This window comes from Corvus cornix, chromosome 10 (assembly GCF_000738735.6).
Source record: "Corvus cornix cornix isolate S_Up_H32 chromosome 10, ASM73873v5, whole genome shotgun sequence".
NCBI lineage: Eukaryota > Metazoa > Chordata > Aves > Passeriformes > Corvidae > Corvus > Corvus cornix.
The window spans coordinates 12,308,012-12,326,353 of record NC_046340.1 but is presented as its reverse complement, the minus strand read 5'-3'; the positions used below and the strand labels follow the sequence as shown (position 1 = coordinate 12,326,353).

At 48.4% G+C, this 18,342-nt stretch overlaps 1 protein-coding gene across 1 annotated transcript in view; it reads left to right on the top strand.

The window, feature by feature from the left end:
* Nucleotides 1-502: 502 nt before the first annotated feature.
* UACA (uveal autoantigen with coiled-coil domains and ankyrin repeats) overlaps nucleotides 503-18,342 on the top strand; it is a 28,674-nt gene continuing 10,834 nt past the window's right edge. The window contains exons 1-11 of the mRNA XM_039557687.1: nucleotides 503-619; nucleotides 12,318-12,451; nucleotides 12,878-12,966; nucleotides 13,781-13,845; nucleotides 14,676-14,733; nucleotides 15,218-15,288; nucleotides 15,390-15,496; nucleotides 16,362-16,543; nucleotides 17,047-17,084; nucleotides 17,431-17,520; nucleotides 18,082-18,189. Of these exons, the coding sequence (XP_039413621.1) occupies nucleotides 563-619; nucleotides 12,318-12,451; nucleotides 12,878-12,966; nucleotides 13,781-13,845; nucleotides 14,676-14,733; nucleotides 15,218-15,288; nucleotides 15,390-15,496; nucleotides 16,362-16,543; nucleotides 17,047-17,084; nucleotides 17,431-17,520; nucleotides 18,082-18,189 (999 nt within the window). The 5' untranslated portion in view covers nucleotides 503-562. The remainder of the gene's footprint in view (nucleotides 620-12,317; nucleotides 12,452-12,877; nucleotides 12,967-13,780; nucleotides 13,846-14,675; nucleotides 14,734-15,217; nucleotides 15,289-15,389; nucleotides 15,497-16,361; nucleotides 16,544-17,046; nucleotides 17,085-17,430; nucleotides 17,521-18,081; nucleotides 18,190-18,342) is intronic.

Below are 18,342 nucleotides of genomic sequence, written 5' to 3'. Positions count from 1 at the left end.
GCTCGGGCCTCTGCTGTGTGACCTCTTCATTCCTTTGTGCACAAATGTCATGTTTATTGTAGGGGCTGTTTGCACGGCGGCCATTGATTTGTACCGCCCGCTTCAGGTGAGCGGGAGGCCTCTGAGCTTCCTTCTCAGCCACCGGGAGCTCTGTACTTGGACGGATGGAGGTGGGGTCCCCCCGACACCAGATACACCTGTCTCGGTCCTTTTCCCGCTTCTTATCCCGATCCTTATCCCGGTCATTACCCCTCTCCCTCAGAAGCCGCAGACCCGCCCTCTCTGTGGTGCCCTGAGGGTCCGCCCCGTGCCAGAGCGCCGCCCCGCCCGCAGCGCGCCCCCTGCCGGCCGGGCGGCTCCGCGCCAGGCAGCGCTCCTTGAACACGAGGAAGTCCCTCCCCTCCGCCCCGCTCGCTGATTGGCTGCGGCTCCCGCGAGGGCGGGCGGCGATTGGCTGCGGTGGGAGGTGGGCGGAGCGGGGCGGGGCTGCCGCGTCCCGGCCGTGGCGGCGGCGGCGGGAGCGCGACGGGGCCGGTGCGCGCTCCCTGCCCGCGGCCGCGCCATGAAGAGCCTCAAGTCCCGCCTGAAGAAACACGAAGCGGTCATCGGGGGCAGCGCGGTGGGTGCCGCGGCAGGACCCCCGCGGGGGCCGGGGGTTCCTGGGGTGGGGCAGAGCACGGGGATCCCGGTTCGTGGACGGGCGGAGCACGGAGTGTCCCGGCTCCTGGAGGGGCAGAGCATGGGGGTCCCGGCTCCTGGGGGCGCAGAGCCCGGGTGTCCCGGCTCCTGGAGGGGCAGAGCACGGAGGATTCCGGCTCCCCGGAGAACGGGGACTTCGCTGGGAGCAGAGAGCGAGGGGAGCTGCGGTAACGCGGGGGGAGGAGATCCCGGGATCTGTGGGAAGAGTGTTCAGGGAGCTGGGATGGGCTGGAGGAGCGGGGCTGAGCGAGGGCAGCGGCGGGGTGAGGACGTTCCCTGCCTGAGTGGCACCTGGCCTCTGGCTCCGGCTGTCCGGCGCTCGGAGCACCGAACCTGTGCCTTGGCTGCTGCTTCCTGGCTCCAGCACAAACTGACGCTCTTCTTTTCCCTGAGAGCCTTGGGAGCCGGTGCGGAGCCCCCGCTGGCCGCCGCCCCGGGGGCTCGCTCAGTCCGTGTGGAGGGCATCGGCAGGAGCTGCTTCTGCACTAGGAATTAATGTGGCAAAATCGGAGCGCTTTTGAAGGAGGATTTGCTTAGAAAGTGGGCAGAAAGCTTTCAGAGCGGCTGGTGACCACGCAGCTGTGATTGCTGATCATCCAGTCTGGAATGCAGAGCTGGGGGAGGCAGAACCTCTGGAAATGCACCTCTGTGATGGTGCAGTTGTCTGTGTCTTCTTGTCTGACTTCCAAAATTTAGGCTGGTTTTGGCTGGCTTTAACTGGCTTTCTTGGTCTTTCTTTCTACTTCATTCATCCCTGCAGATGACTTTTGTTGAGGGAGGAGGTCTTTGTAACTAGAGAAAGCTGTGTTTAGAAATTGCTTCGCGCGGTAAATCATCTTTAATTGTGCCTATTCAGTAAATGCTTCCCCGGGAATCCATCCTGAGCTTATCCCTGTGTTCCTTTGCTGAGCTTACCGCTTGCTATGTGGAATAGCGGGCCAGGGAGGTGAATGTGAGACACTGGCTTTTATCAGTTGTCCTTTGAGAGATTGGCTATCTCTAAAATCCTCCTGTGCATTTGCCTTGGGTCTGAAGCTGTTACCTGACAATAACAGCTTGTGGGGAAAGAGCTGGAGCTGCTCTAAGGTGCTGATGGAACTCCCTGACAAATGACAGCTCCCATCCCTGTGCCCGAGGATCCACGGAGCACGGCAGTGATTCATGAGGCTGTTATGAGGATTTGTCATGTGTGGGCTGGCACTGCTCTGTGTTCATTAGTTGTCCTGTACTTTAGAGTTGTTTGTTATTCTCAAATTAGCCCAATAATTAAATTCAAACAAAGACTGACAGCACCTGTGTTTGGTTTTGAATAGACAAGGAGATTTTTCACTTCCAATAAACCTTCTCTTCAGCGGAGGTTTGAGCAGTCTTAATACCTTTCAGAGCTGAAATTACTCTAAAATACGTGAAGGGAAATTACTTTCAGCAGGATCCTTTAAAAGCAGGGATTTTTGTCCATGATAAACTTATTTCCCCTGTTTATTACATAGTTTGGTTATGTGATCACTCCACCATCTCATCAAATAGCAACTTTTAATCTTTTCTGAGGGGGGAAAAATCCATCCCCATGGGTGGATGTTCGCAGGGGGGGGTGATGGGATGAAGCCGGGTCTCTGTTCTCCTGCTGGGAAGGAGGGGAAGTGGGTGGGAATCCTGCCAGCGGCAGCTTTAGAGATCCTGCTTGAAAGGAGTGTACAAGCGTTGCCTGTTTGAGAAACTTCATCCCTCTCTCCTCTCCCCACCCAGTGCTATTTCCTGGGGGGTGGAGAGAAACCTAATCCAGCCTGCTTTTGGAAACTTTCCTCCAGGTGAAGGTAATAGTTACGTGGCTTCTGATGGGGAGCTGTTGGAAATGGCTTTATTACTGATTTTTGATGGAGGGAAGCCACAAAAAGCAAAAAGTAAAAACCATATTAGTTATTACCAATTCCACGATTATCCAGAATGCTGTGCCTGAAAATGGAATTACCTGGTTTTGCCAACTCCAGCTGGCTGATGGTGCTTGGAAAATCATCAGAGCAGCCTGTTCGGTGCTCTGCATAGTGAGACAAATGCCTGCCATTAGCAGGAGTGCAGGCTGGAAAGCTGGATGTGGGCTTCTGTGGAGAACGAAGCCTTAAGGTCAAAGGAGGTGCCTCATTCACCAGCATTTACAAGAAAGATCTTAATTAATGGACCTCAATCCCATTGGGACCACAGCAGCTCCCACTGCCTGTGCTTCTGAGATTCCACAATACATCCTGACACTATAAATGTGTGTTTGGGATCTGGATTGTGATAAGGAAATGTGTTCTTCCAGCAGAGTTAGAAATTGTGTCTGTACTGATAAGATGCTCACTGGTTTTGTTTGAGAAGCTGATTGGGGAGGGGTTGGTTTGTTGTTCTGCAAAGTTGTCTTTGGGTCAGACCTTTGCAAATGGACTTTGAGTGGTGAGTTCTGACTGTGGCCTCTGCAGGGGAAAAGGACCTGCTTGTTTCTGTAACTCTGGGGAGACAGCTGGGGAGGTGGCTCTGTTAAATCTCAGGTGTGTTATCTCCTTAGGTGGGGTTTTAACCTTGCTGTCCCTTATGATGAAGCCTGGAATTTAGGGAAGGGGGACTTGGAGTTACTGGGAAATGTGGGGTTCCTGGTGGTGCTCTGAGCAGAGCTGGAGCTGCCACTGAGCTGCATCCCCACAGTTCAGGAACCGCCAGCACTACCTGGAGCACCTGCAGGAGATGGGAATCACCTGCAGTGGTGGGAATGGGCAGATATAAAACCATGTGAAAACTCCTACCAATCCTTTCTCCTCTGGGAAAAGTGGTGCTGCATTTTGTTTAATTAAGAGAAACCAAACCTGCCATATAATTAGCGGAAACCATTGTGCAAGGAACAAAGGGACACCTGAGCACTTGCCCTGGTATGATGAGCTGTGATTATTAAATGAATATCTGAACCAGCTCTGGAGTTAGTGACAGCTGAGCTTGTTCAAGGTTGTGTCAACACTTCTTTCCCTGTGGATGCTGCCCAGCTCTGTTAAATGGATGAGTTTTCCTCTGGGAAAGGAGAGGAGCTTTGTGGGGTGACCCAATACACCACTAAACATCTGCTTCTGCCCTCTCATCAGCAGAGAGAGCAGGGACCACCTCCTGTTCTGGGCTGACCCATTTTACTACGGGAATGAAGGATGCTGCTTGAATTTGCTAATTCATCAGCAACACCTCCTTGTATGTGCAGCAGCATAAATGTTAACAGTGATTTGTAGCCCCAGTGTGCTGTCCAATGCACATTAGTAGCTGAATGGGTGAAGTGAAAAATAGGTGTTTGATAAGCTAATTTTAGCCCTTTAAAGATTCAAGATCACTTACAGAAGAAAAACCTGGTGCTGCTGGGGGCACACAAGAGTTTGTACACAAACAAGATTTTGTGGCATTTTGTCCTGACTCTGCCCTGTGCAAGGACAGACCAGTCTGTCAGCCAGGCTGATCCCAGTGCCCTGACCCATCAGCAGAATTTTTCCAGTGTTGCTGCTGTTGGCTGGAGCAGTTCTGTCCTGTCCCTCCTCCCCGGGGCAGCCTGAGGTGACTTTGCCGTGGCATCTTCAGGCACCGCAGCCAAGCACCCACAGCATTCTAATATTCTAATGTCATTCCTGGCCTGGCTGGGGTTTTTCCTTGGAGCATGTTTGGTTCCAGGAAGCTTTATTCAGGCTCGTGCTAATGTGTTTGTTCTTGGAAAAATCTCTTTGTGATTCATTTGCATTTAGTTAACTGGAATTAGTGCTTGTTTGTGTGATATTTGGGGTGAAGCTGCAGAAGCACAACGGGCAATTTGTGGTGCAGCATAAGCTTTGTGGTGCAGCCTGTTTACAGGTGCATTGTAATTTTCAGGCTCCATAGAAAGGAGTATTAATGCTTTATCACTTTGGAATGTAGCAATTAAAAATATGTAAAAGAGTGCAGGTTCAGTGGGGGCCTGGGAGCTCAATATCCTGAGCTGATTTGCACATGTAATTATACAGATAAGCTCTGTGCTTATCTGGTTGGAGTTCATACGACCTTTTGCGTAGAAGCAACTTACGGAGTACTTTGTCAGTATTTAAATATGAATATTAGCGAGCACATGCTTGAACATCTGACACTGATCCTGTTCTCATCACTTACTGGTGACTGACCACGGCTGAGATTTGTTGCTCCCTTCCCCATGTGCTCAGGGCTGGTCCCTGTGTGCAACAGTCACGTCAGGTTTCATCACCCCTGATATTTCCTGATGCTTTAATAAATGGAAGTACACAAATCAATGGGGCCTTGCCTGAGAGCTTAGAAATTCCAACTAATGCTGTGCCTGGAGTCCTGGGAAGGCGGGAGCTGTGCTGCTCCCACTGGGCAGCACAGGCAGCTGGACTCTGACCCTGCTCCTGTTTCTCCCTGTTTAAAGGGGAACTATTTCTCCTGGGCACCTGTGGGATGAAGCCAGGCAGCAGCAGGACCTGGGCTTGCAGGGCTCAGGGAGGTTGGAGCTGTGGTGCTCCAGGAGGGTGTGATGTTCTTTGTGTGTGTGAGTCTGGCCCCAGTTACCATAAAATGTCCTTAGCAGAGTTTGGAAATGCAGCTGCAAAGCCACTGCTTTGTGTCCAGAGTACCCCAGCAGCTCTGATCACTTTTATTGGTGTCCAAGTCAGGCTGTGCCTCAAGGCTGGCAATCTGAGGCTGTTCTATCAATAAAGGGCTCTGGAGTTGTGTGTTGGCCATGAGACATGAGAAACTTGTTTCAAAACAAAGCTGGGACTGTTTTTAATTCTTTGAGCAGGCTTTGCCTCCTGCAGGGGTTGTAGGCAGAATCTGTTGACACTTCCAGTGTAGCCTGTGAGCTCTTGTGGCTGGTGCTGGTGGATTTTTCCCCTGGCCCAGCCTGGAAAAGAGAAACTGGCACTGCTGCAAGGGACCTCAGGGACCTCTAACCCCTTGTAGGGGGAAATGTTAATTTTGAGAGGATTTTTTGACACATAACAAAGCTAGAAGTCAATTTGAATTGTTTCTTGATACTTAATAAATTGATCTTGATGGGATATGCTGACTTGGGAGGAAAATGCCTTCAGAATAGAGTAAAATCTGGATGAGATTTAGTTGCTTGCTTTGCTTTAAGCTGTTCGTTAGGACACTGTTAACCTTCATTAATGACAGGCTGCAGTTACATTTAAACACCAGGCCCAGCACAGCTGTTCAGGTGACGTTTTGACGGGAGTGTTTTCAGCACGATGCCAAACCAGAGCAGGCTTAAGGGAACTCTGTTTTTGATCCCTGTTTGGACTAAGCCTTGTCCACTTTGTGGCATTCAATGGCTTTTTTATTTTGAAGGATTTTTAGTGAATGAGGTGGTAACACAAAGTGCTGCTTGTGGGAAGGTGCTGGGTGAAAAAAGAACCCTGTGTTCAGGCTGTGTCTGGTTTTCCCTTGCACAGACTAAACCCCACATCTCACTCCTGCAGTCTGACACTCCAGAGCATTTACATGTGGAGACAGACATATCCTGGGAAGTATGATATGCTTGTAAAATATTAAATGCCATTTCCGTTTGCCCCAATGGGGTTTAACCCAGTACGTGCAGTATTTTTTAGACAGGTAAGCCAAAATCTTCAGGAGAGATGGGTTTAGTGAAGTGCCCCTGCCCTGCTGGGGAAGCTGTACCTGGGGAGCATTTTTTAAAAAGTTTTCTAATCTAACCCTTCCATTCTGTCTATGCACTTCTAAAACAAATCAAAGCACTTCAAAAGCATTTGTCACTTTGTGCCATTGAAATGGCAGGGTGTGTCTGTCCACATGTTGGTTTTGATGACAAATGTACTCTGACCTCTGGAGAAAGAGCAGGGAATCAGGGTGCAGCTGGAGAGATGTGTGAGCCTGCCCCTGGCTCTGGAAGAGGAGGTTCAGATTGGATGTTTGGAGGAAATTTCTTCCCTGTGAGGGTGGGGAGGCCCTGGCACAGGGTGCCCAGAGAAGCTGTGGCTGCCCCTGGATCCCTGGAAGTGTCCAAGGCCAGGTTGGATGGTGGGGCTTGGAGCAACCTGGGACAGTGGAAGGTGTCCCTGCCCATGGCAGGGCTGGCACTGGATGGGCTTTAAGCTTCCTTCCAACCCATTCTGGGGTTCTCTGAAGGGCCATTGAGAGTCTGTGAGCTGTGCTGTGTTGGTGCTGGCAGTGTCACCAGAGCTCCCTGCTCTCCCATGTGCTTATGTCACCTGCTAATGGCATTACAGGGGCTGTGTCCCCCCTGGGCTTTGCTGGGGACAGGATCAGCCTGGCCTCGTGGTGGCAGGAGCTGGGCTCACTTTCACAGCTTTATGCCAGCTCTCTGTGAAGGGCTTAGGAGCTGCTTTGACTTACAGCTGATATTTCTGAGCTGGGTTAGGTGACCTTAGAGCTTATCCAGTGCCACCCCTGCCATGGCAGGAGCACCTTCCACTATCCCAGGGTGCTCCAAGCCCTGTCCAACCTGGCCTTGGACACTTCCAGGGATCCAGGGGCAGCCACAGCTTCTCTGTGCAACCTGTGCCAGGGCCTCACCACCCTCCCAGGGAAGAATTTCCTCCAAACCAACCTAAAGCTCCTCTCTTTCTGTGGGACGCCATTCCCCCTTGTCCTGTCACTCCATGCTCTGAAGCTGTACAATTTCTTACTGGAGGGTGTTGAGGATGCGCAAGGCTTGCCTGGACTTGAGGAGTAACTGGGGAAATGGATAGTGCAATTCTTTCAGCCCAGGAAGTTTGTCATTTGCTGAGAGCCAGGAGGGCACTTGGAGCAGTCAGTTTGTGTTCTGCCTCTGAGCAGGCTGCTGGGGGCCTTGATCCCAGATGGATGCGCAGAGCCTGCACACACCCGGCCTCTCTGCTCCGGAGAGAGCCTCACACTGACAGCACACCTCACACAAGCTGCTGGCAACGAGGCTGCTTCTGATCCTAGCCCAGGGTGGAGGTGGGGTACTCCTTATCTTTGGAGACCTGGAGCTGGGAGGAATTCCTGGCAGGCTGAGCTTAGGAAAACAGGTGCTCTGTGTTAACACAAAATGGGCAGTATCAGCCTTGGCCAGGCAGCTGTGGTGTGGAGGGTGATGTAGCACCTCCAGAGATCTGCACTGCTGGGGCCTGATGATGTTTCTGGTCTTAATTTTGGAAAAAAAGTCTGAATTAGGCTCCACACTTTGGTTACTCTAAAAGAGCACGTTTAAGTCGGTTTTACCCTTTGAGGTCTCTGGATTTGGCTGCTTTGGAGAACATTTAATCAGTGGGGTTTGTAGCTGGGCCGTGTTTCCTGAAGCTGCTTAGTGCTGATGGAACCATGGAAGCTGCTCTGTGCCAGGCTGGAGCTGGGCAGGGCTGGGGAATGTGGTTTAGCAATCCTAAATCTTGTGGTCAAGGCTGTCTCAGGAGGATCTGCAGCACAAAGGGGCTGCAGGATGAGTGCAGCTCACGGGGCACAAGGAATCTCTGCAGGCAGCTGAAGTGGAGACAAGGAAAACCTTTGGGATGAATACTTCAGAGAAGACTGCACACCTGGAAGCCACAGTCTTACCTACATTTCTCACCAAACTTATTTTGGTTAAGTGGGGCTTTTCTGTTGCTGCCACTTGGGAGGTGTATTTATTCCCCCCCCCCCCCCCCCAAAAAAAAAAATCCATTTTTTAGCTTGAGGAGACAGACTTGGTTGTGGTCAGAAGACAACACAGTCAGTGCACTTTTTTGGAGTGGCTTTGTCACATGGATGCTAATTGCAGAAAGGTCTTGGAACATTCTTTGGGGAATGTTGATGCTGTGGGGCAAAGGCTGGTGCTCACACGGGGGATGGGGGATAGTTCAGAACTGACTGGGAAAGAGAGAATTTGTCCCAATCTGAGTGAGTGATTTTAAAATTCTCTCCTGAGAAGATCCATTTATGAGGTTATTTGCAGCCTCTTGTGTGTGTCCTCCAGGGTGTGTGTAAGTGGTTTTCCTGGCCCTGGACCAGGTTTCTCTCCTGCAGACAAAACAGTGCATTGCTTGTCATGTTGACCTACTCCTCTAAATATGACACTTGGGAGATGTCCATTTAAATTTAAAACTTGTGAAAGGGGACTCTCCATCTCCCTCCTGTTAATCATTGTGCTGTCTATTTAATGTTTTCACAGCCTCTGTGACTCCTCTCGTTTCACATGTTGGGAGACAGACTGGCAGCAGCAGTAAGCTGAAACCAGGTTCTATTCAGAAAGGGTTTCAGTGCTGTAAAAGGGGAATTTTTTTAAAGCAGAGGCATGTGTGTTTTCTAATTTAAAATGGGTTACATTTCTGTCAAAATAGGATCATGCATTCCATCTGCTCCGCAGTTGTAACTGTCTGAAGTCTGAGCCCGAGTTTGGTTTCGGCTTTGTGGCGCGGTGGAATGGGGAAAAAATTACTCCTGGGAGTATTTCAGTCCTCGTGTGTTATTAGTGGTGCTGAGTGTGACCTTCCTTCATGTCGGTGCACAGTGAATGTGAGGAGCGTGTTTGTTATTTTAAATGAGTGCTTGCCTGTCTGCAGAGCACAACAACCACGGCGGGGCTGGGGACGTGCCTGTCCCCTGAGTTCACACACCCTGACACCATGACTCAGGGCACGGGCACGCCGGGAATGTATTAATAGCTATTGCTTTCTATCGCCTGCCTATCAAGTACTGCCTTATCAGAAAATAAATCGGGCTGATGAGACTGGCTACGTATTGTTTACAAGATTCTCGGGGTCTGGGCAGTATTTCCCTGGGAGCCCAGTCCGTCTGTCCGGCACAGACCGTGGCTCTGGCCGGGCTCCGGGCAGCGCGGCCGCACACACGGCTCCTCTGGCCAGCGACATTTCCCAGAGTTATGAAGGCTGAAGATGATGCTGAAGATGGGGAAAATATCCTCGGGGAGCCAAGCTAAGTGAAGGATGGAGCAGGAGGAGCCCCGGGCAGTGCAGAGCAGCCGTTCCTCGCTGTGAGCTCGGGCTCAGGGCGCTGTGAGCTGATGTGACGGGAACTGATCTCTCCTGGCAGCACAAGCTGCGAGTTCAGCATGATTTGTTGGTTCTCTTGTGCAGCCAAAGACACAGTAGGTATCGCAGGTCTCATAGCTCTATCTGAGATTTCATATCCTGGCAGTAATTTACAGCTGCAAAAATGTGAAAGCTTGGATTGTGCAAATGTGGTGTAGTAGTTCTGTTTAGTTAATGAGTTTAGTATCTCCTCAGCAACTCTTCCTGCAAGGAACTTTCCTTAAACGTGAAATGCATTTGTTAAATGTAAAATGATTTAATCATAGAATGGTTTGGGTTGGAAGGGATCTTAAAGCTCATCCCATTCCACCCCTGCCATGGGCAGGGACACCTTCCACTATCCCAGCGTGCTCCAAACCCTGTCCAGCCTGGCCTTGGACACTTCCAGGGATCCAGGGGCAGCCACAGCTTCTCTGGGCAACTTGTGCTTGGGTCTCCCCACCCTCACAGGGAGCAATTCCTTCCCAGTATCCCATCTATCCCTGCCCTCTGGCAGTGGGAAGCCATTCCCTGTGTCCTGTCCCTCCATCCCCTTTTAAACTTAGTACATCATAGGCGGTGGATACAAGTTACTGAAGTGTTATAATCACAAGGAGAAAATATGAAGATGATGGATTTGTTTGGTTTTGGTTGGGTTTTTTTAAGTAATGCTTCTGTTAATCAGAAGTTTTATGAAATGGGAGCGAGGACTCGCTGGGGAGGATTTGGGAGGATTTTCTGTACATCTGGGTGAGTTGTGCTGGCAGGTATCAGCTGCAAAGGCACAACCCAGCAATCCCACCCCAGTGTGAACACCAAGGTGAGATCTCTGTCCTGTAAGGATGGGAAGGTGCCAGGAAAATTTAGGGAGCATGGAGCTTGATGCTGTGTATGTACAGTCTCTAGGGTATTTGATGTGAAGAGCTAAGCCTTGCATGAGGAGGTGGCTTTGCAGGGCAGTGTGTCCAAGCTGGGGAGGGACATGGCACTGGTGATGTCACCAGTGCAGTGACCTCTCAGGCCAGGCTGCTGTGGCTTTCAGGCTAATGGATGTGTTAATTGATTGATGAGTCAGTGCTGCACCTCAGCCGGGCAGCACTGGTGCTGATTTCATTAGTGCTCTATTTTTATTACTCCTGTCACTTCTAGGAGGGTTGGCCTGGGTTAGCTGCTGCTAAGCCTTCATGATTACTGTAATCTTGTTTATTGTGAGAAAGCGGGGTAAAGATAATCACCCAGAGTCGTTAGGGCTGGAAGAGCCCTCTGGAGATCCTCCAGGCCAACCCCCTGCACAGGCAGAATCACCTGGAGCAGGTGACACAGGAATGTTTCCAGCTGGGTTTGGGATGTCTCCAGAAAGGGGGATGCCAGGCCCTCCCTGGGCAGCTGTTCCAGGGCTCTGCCACCTCCGTGGAAAGAAATTCTTCCTCATGTTGAGGTAGAAATTCTTGTGTTTTGGTTTCTGGCCATTTGCTCCTTGTCCTGGGTACCCCTGAGCAGTGTGGAATCATCCTCTGACACCCCTTGGGGATATTTATATGGATTGATGGGATTCCCCCCTCTGTCTCCTCTGGACATGATTGCAGTTCCCTTTTACAGATCACTACAGATTCCAGGTGGTGGCAGTGGATTTTTGGGGTTGTTCTTTTTTGTGTACCCTCTTTTACTTAAAAAAACCCCTGGGCTGGGGTTACCTGGTTTAATGTTCTTTTTGTGCTGAGGAATTTCTGACCCACAGTGATAAGTAACTTCATACACCCACAGGCTGCTTGTGTCTCACCCTTACCAGCAAGTTATTTTGCTGTGCAGAGTTTGATTTGAATGTATTACTCCTATTTTGAGTATAATACTCCTTTGGAAGATTTATTCTTCTGTTAAAAGCTCCTTGAATAACAAGTCGTTGGTGTTCGGCTTGGATGTGACGTTTCTGTCATGGACCAGTTTCCTGAAAAGCCCAGAGCCATTCAGAAGGGATGGTTTGGCAGGGAAGAGAACAAGCTGTGCATTTTGAGGTGGGAGGCTTGGCCTGGGGCCTGAAATTCTAAATTTGAAGTAAACAAGGGAAGAGTGGGGGGTGAGGACTGTCTGGGGCTGAATGGGTGGTGGTTTATTTATAACTGACTTGTCCTTTCTCGGTCCTCTGCAGTGCTTTGGGAATTGCAGGCAATTCAAAACTATCAACTTTGACTTTCTGTCTTCTGCAGCTCAGTAGATGTTCTTCCCTTGAATATCACACTTAGCTAATTTATGACCCACTGAACAGTCTGGCACAGCCAGGAAAAGCCATGTCCTGGAGCATATTTTTAGCGCATCCATTTGTTGTTGAAATATGAAGACTGAACAAGACACACAGAAGCAGAATGCGGAACACCAAAGAAGTTTGATCCTAAAGGTCTCCTTTAGGACCAAAGTGGCTTAGCCAGGCTGTCCCAGAGCTCTGTACATTCAATACCAACAGCCATGTCACGGGGATGTGGCACAAATAACTCCAAAGATCCAGTGGGTACAGCGGTGTTTGTAAACCAAGGTGGATTTTGTTGTGTCCCATTTGCATTATGGCTCAGCCCTTGGTGGATCCACAGTGCACCATAAGCTCACTTCTCTGCTTCTGTCTCCCAGCTGAACCCAGACTGGAACAAGTACGATGACAGGTTAATGAAGGCAGCTGAAAGGGGCGATGTGGAGAAGGTTTCATCCATCCTGGCCAAGAAAGGAGTCAGTCCTACAAAGCTGGATGTGGAAGGGAGATCCGCGTAAGTGACTTCCAGAGCTCCGGGAATGGTGGTGGGAAGCTGCTGAAAATCATATTCCTGCTGCTCTAGAAGCCTTTTTGAATACAGAGATCTCTGTAATACTTCATCTAAATCTAGCTTCACTACGCTGGAAGTGAAGATCAGTGTTCAAAGTCTTGATCTTGCCAGGTTTGAATATTAAAGAGAAACTGAAACCACAGTGGTATTTCACCTGGTTCACTGATGCAGGTAAACACTGATTGTTGCTCAAGAAAGTTGCCTTATTCCATGAAGTAACATCTACAGAACCCTTAACTTTGGATGCTGTCCAGAGCTGGCCCCTGTAACACTTTCCTTATACAGCCTTTGGCTTTGGCTTTCCTGGCCAATATTACCATTTCTGTGTACAAACCAGCTGCACCTAAGCAAGGTTTTATCTTTTTTTAGATTCCATGTTGTCGCATCAAAGGGAAACCTGGATTGCTTGAACACCATCCTCGTGCATGGAGTTGATATCACAGCCACTGATGCTGCAGGTGGGTTTCCTCCCTGGCTCAGGGCCAACCTGAAAATGCTCTCAGATGGGTTTCATTCTGGAATGAAGCTGAACCACAGGATAGCTCTTCCTTCTTTTTGTAGTTGGTAAAAAATGAATTATTTGTGTGACTTGTTGCTGGTCTTGAGGAAACTGGTCGTGTCCTGTCATGGAGGTCACGAATGCAGCAGAACTTAAGGAATGTGGGTTTGTGCTGCTGTAATTGTGTTTATAATATGCTCCAGACACACTGGTGAGATCAGCATTTCTGGGTGACAGCAACAGGATAAGAAGAGTTTTAAATGAACTCGAAGTGAGGATTCAAATGGAATGTTGTGGGAGGTGTTTGTGTGCCCAACTGGGCCTCAGAAGCTCAGAGTTCATCTGTACCTTCCAGATTTCCTTGTGTGATAGCAGAGTTTGTGGAAGGTCTTATAAAGAGACAGTTAAAAACAGGTGCTAATTTTCAGATTGTTTGCCTCAGAATTTAACATGTTTAATATGAAGCTGAAAACAAGAGAATTATAGAGAAAACTTGGCCTCCTCTTCTTGTGGGAGAGCTTATTTTTTAAATGCTTGTGTGGAGTCAGCTGCAGTATTTTGACATTAATTTCAGAAATGAACTCTTCATTGTTGAATGAAGATTCACTAAAATAAGAAAAGACTGTAACAAAGTGAGGTGTAGACAGGAGATGTCACAGCACAGACAGATCTGGGGGGATTGACCCACAGGAGCTGTTGTATCTCAGATGCTGGGAATATTCATCAGAAATTCATTCAAGCCAAACCCTGAACTGCTGTTGCTCTCTTTTTAGGCAGAAACGCCCTGCATTTGGCTGCTAAGTATGGCCATGCTTTGTGTTTGCAGAAGCTCTTGCAGGTACTAAAAATACAGCTTGTCTCTACAGCTCTTATATTGAGGGGAAAAACGTGGTTTTAAATACACTGATTCAAAATTGGGGTATGTGATTTCTTTCTTAACCAATCAGATTCTTTTTTAAAAATAAGAGTCATGGGAAAAGACTTTCATGTTAAATAACAGGTTGGGACGGAAAGAGTGCTAAAATAAAGAGAATAAACCTTTTGGTGTTACTCTTTTCATAGACAGTCAAATCAAGTTGTAGTTTGTGCTTCTTGAAGGAAATGGGGCTGAGTGTCTTTTAAAGACTGATGTTCCCTCTCTGAATGCAGTTGGATTTAGGAGCAGTAACACCGTCTGCTCCAGAGTAGTGTTTGCTTCAAAAGCTGGGCATTTATATCCACAAATTCTCACTAATGAAACAACGTTGGAGAGTTGTCTTAGGTTTGTGTGATGTTTATTCTTTTTTTTTTTATTATTTATTCCGTTCATAATTATTTGATTTTTTTGGTAATTTTTAATGGTTTTTTGTTTATTTTTTAACTCTTGTTTATTTGCTGCATGTCTCAATGCAGATATAAATAGCCCATTATCTGTAAAAAGTCTAATGAATTGTGCAATTTCTTTGCACAGTCTTAACTTTTTTTACGCCTTTTGGTCAGTGTGTTCAGAGGCCTAAATTGCACAGACCCAGATTTCATTCCTTCATGTCTATCACTATATTTGTAGCTTCAAACTTGCATATTTTTTGCTTAAATCGCATTTTACTGCTTTAATTCAAACCTCAAACACTTCATGTTGTAAATGCAGTCTGAATTCTAATTGATAACTGGGGTTGTTTATTTTAACAGTACAACTGTCCAACGGAGAATGTGGATCTCCAGGGAAGAACTGCTCTTCATGATGCAGGTGAAGGGCTTGGCTTTGCTGGTAACTGTATAGAAATAAAGATTTAATTAATGGATTTACTTCCAGATGGGCTGGATTCTTCTCTTTCAATTTTGGTGACTGTAGTAGGAGAGAGTGTTTTATATTGTCATGGCATTTGTCCTCGATAATGAACTTAACAGTGTTAGGGGGCTTGTAGGTCTGAGATGAAATTGAGTAAAATCTTCAGATATCATGAGCAGAGTTTTAGGGCAGTGCCTTGAGTAGTTTAAGACATCTTTACTCTGGGTTTTCTGCACCCTCCTTAGGCTGCAGAGTGTCTGGCACAGACAGGAGTGTTGGATTTCCTTTGGATACTTCGGGTGGTGTGAGAGCTGAGCCCTGCAGCCTTGTCAGGCTTTAACTCAGTTGTGGCCATTTTGGTGGAGCAGATAGGCCCAGGGCTGTGCCTGGGGCCTCCCCAGGCTGCTCTCAGTGTAGTGTCCCCTCCCTGCTCTCTCCACAGCCATGTCTGACTGCTCTGCCAGCATCCAGCTGCTCTGTGACCACGGCGCCGCCGTCAACTCCAAGGACGGGGTAAGGGGCTGCCCTCCCCCTCCTCCTGCACAAACCTGCTGGAGCTCTTGGCCTCCTCTGCCTCGTCCCCCTTCCCTCACCCTCTGCCCTTCCTCCCTCAGGACGGGAGGACACCACTGGTGCTGGCCACTCAGATGTGTCGCCCCACGGTCTGCCAGCTGCTCATAGACAGGGGGGCCGATGTCAATGCCAGGGACAAACAGAGCAGGTAAGGCCTGCAGAGGAGTACTGGAATTCCTGCTGGCATGTGAAGGGAAGCTGCCCCTTAGCAGAATAAATGTGCTAAACCTGGGGGAAGAGAAGCTGGGATTTAGTTCAGACATTCAACACTGCAGGTAAACCTGGCCTTTTGTACTGCTCCTGCTTGCATCCAAAATACTCCAGGCTTGTTCCTGCCAGCAGGGAACCTGCACTTGGTTGTTTGAAGGGTCTGTCTGTCCAAAGCAGCCCTTGGGGTCAATTTACAAAATGGGCCATGGCAAAAGTGGTGCTCTGGCAAGAAGTCCTGAGTCCGTTGGAGCTCCCAAGGGACCTTGACCTGTTTATTCCTGGGGTCAGGGGAGGAGGGTTCTATTTGTAGCTGCTGCTTTTGCCAGTTATTTCTTAGAGGACTCCTGCATGACATGAGGCTGCCGTGGGGCAAAGCCTGGCTACTCGCACTGCATGTCCTGCAGTTGGGAAGTCTTTGGGAAGCACTGCCAGGGCTCCCAGGCACCCCGCTCTCCAAACCTTGTCTAAACTCTTTGCCTGGTGTTTGTTGTGTCTATTGAGATTTGTGTCTTATAGAGGAAACCAAAGTCATGGGAGTTCTCCAGACAGTGGCTGACTCTCAAAGGCAGCACATCTGTGCTGGTTTCATGGAAATACTGCTATTATGGGGGGTTTGTTTGCTTTTTCACAAATATTTAAACATTGCCCAAGTGACTTTTGAAAGCTGTTTCCTCTCTGGACAGAGGAAGGGTGCCTTGGCTGAAGTTTCTGTGATTAAACATGAATGTACCAGGGGTTAGCTCTGTAAATGATGCACAGTGGGATCCCTGGATCTCTCAATCCCATCTCTCTCCCCATCCCAGGACTGCCCTAATGTTAGGCTGTGAATATGGCTGCAAGGATGCCGTGGAGGTGTTGCTCAGAAATGGTGCTGATGTTGGTTTGACTGATGGCCTTGGGCATGACTGTGCTTACTATGCCAGGATTGGGGACAATATTGACATTTTGGCTTTAATAAAAGCTGCCGTTGAGGACTCTGGCAGAGGTAGGAGGAACCTACAACACTTTCCTTTGGGTGGAATTGTGTCCCTACTCCTGTGTCTCCACAAACTCTTCTGGAGGGCAGCTGTGGTCCTTTGACCACAAAGGTCATAAACTGTCTGGTTGGGAGGGGAAAGACAGTTTTTTGGGGTTGTTTGGTTTTACTAAAGCTTTAAGGGGGATGCAGGCTCTGATGCCTTGAGGGCTTAACAGTATTGATTATGGAAGTTATTTACCCTTATTTTACAGAAATAGCCTTTATTTTATGAAATAAATAGCCTTTTTTCTGGTAGTAATAGCCTTTATTTCATAGAAATAAATAGCCTTTATTTTATAGAAAAGCTTGTGAATGTTTCCATGTTTGATTAATTGGGGGCGTGGTGAGCTATTTTTTGAAATGCCCTCCCAGGGTGGAAAGGGGATAGAATTAGCTGAATGTGTTGCATTGTTGCATGAACCTGAATGAAATGCCTTTTGTAACTTCCTATTTTTGTGGTGCTTTTTTAGGAAGAGACAGCATGAAGAGAGGGCAGGCTGAGCGAAAGGTACTTCCTGAGGCCATTTATCACTGGGGTGTTGAGAGGGGAATCAGGATTGTGCTGTGACACAAAACAACATCAGTATTTTCTGAATTAACTCCCTCTGTGGCTGAGAAGGTCCCCTCTGTAATCAGATGGTGTGGCTGGTTCTGGTTGGAAGATATTCCATGATGGGCTTGTTCAGGATTGGAGTTTGGACAGGCCTCCCATTTGTGTGAGGGTGAGGTCATGGGTGACACCTGTCCCAATGGGAACTGGGGAGGATTGGGCCCTGGGGAGGCTGGGAGGGAGGCTGGGATGTTCACAGGACACAACAGGGATATAAAGGAATGTTTTCCTGCTGTACTGACAGGTCACCAGCATGTCCCAGAAGCGGGGCCGGGGCTATGGAGCACAGGAGGAGCTCAGCGTCAAACTGTTCCAAAAGGAACCACACGCCCAGGTGGGTGGGGAGGATCCTGGGCCCTGTGGATTCCCACTGGGATAATGAGCCAGAGGCACTAAAGACAAGCTGAGCTGGTGAAGTGAGCACTAATGATCCCATCAACAAAGGTCATATATTGCTGTTTACTTAAAAACTAATTGCATGATGTGGAGTGTGGCAATTATGCAGATGAGCTGTAAACTTTTTCAGGAAAAAACAGCACTTTTTTGTGTAATAAATAGTTGGAAGTGTGCCTTTCCTATCTCTTAACCTTCTGCCTCTGTAGTAAAATCAGAGTCACAAGCCAGGAAGATTTATCTTTTTAACATTGTCAAGAGATGTATGTTTGTGTCATACTAAAAATAATCTGTGTCATAATTGTTCTACTAACCAGCATTAATTTTTGAAAATGGCAATGACATTTCCATGTCATTGCCATTTTCAAAAGATTAGGCAGGGCCTGGAGTCTTCAGTGGCTGTTAAAACTATTGATTGGTTCAGAGTCTTTACCTTTCCCAATGTGTGTGTGGTGGGGGAGATCTTCATTATTTATTTTAAATTTCGTATTTCACTTTTAAGGACTTGGAGTTGGAAAACCAAGATTTGAAAGATCGAATGAGAGAAGTGCAGGAGGAGCAGAGGATGCTGCTGGACAGAATCAGTGGGCTACAGCTGCAGCTGAGTGAGGTAAACCAAGACGTGGAATACCTGGCTGGAAATCTGGGATAACCAGCTGGTGGTGACAGGAGAAGTAGCAAGGAAGGCACATGGAATTAGGATGTGGTGTCCATTGCTTTCCTGGGAATTACTGCAATGTGTGTCACTCATTTTCTGCTGGAA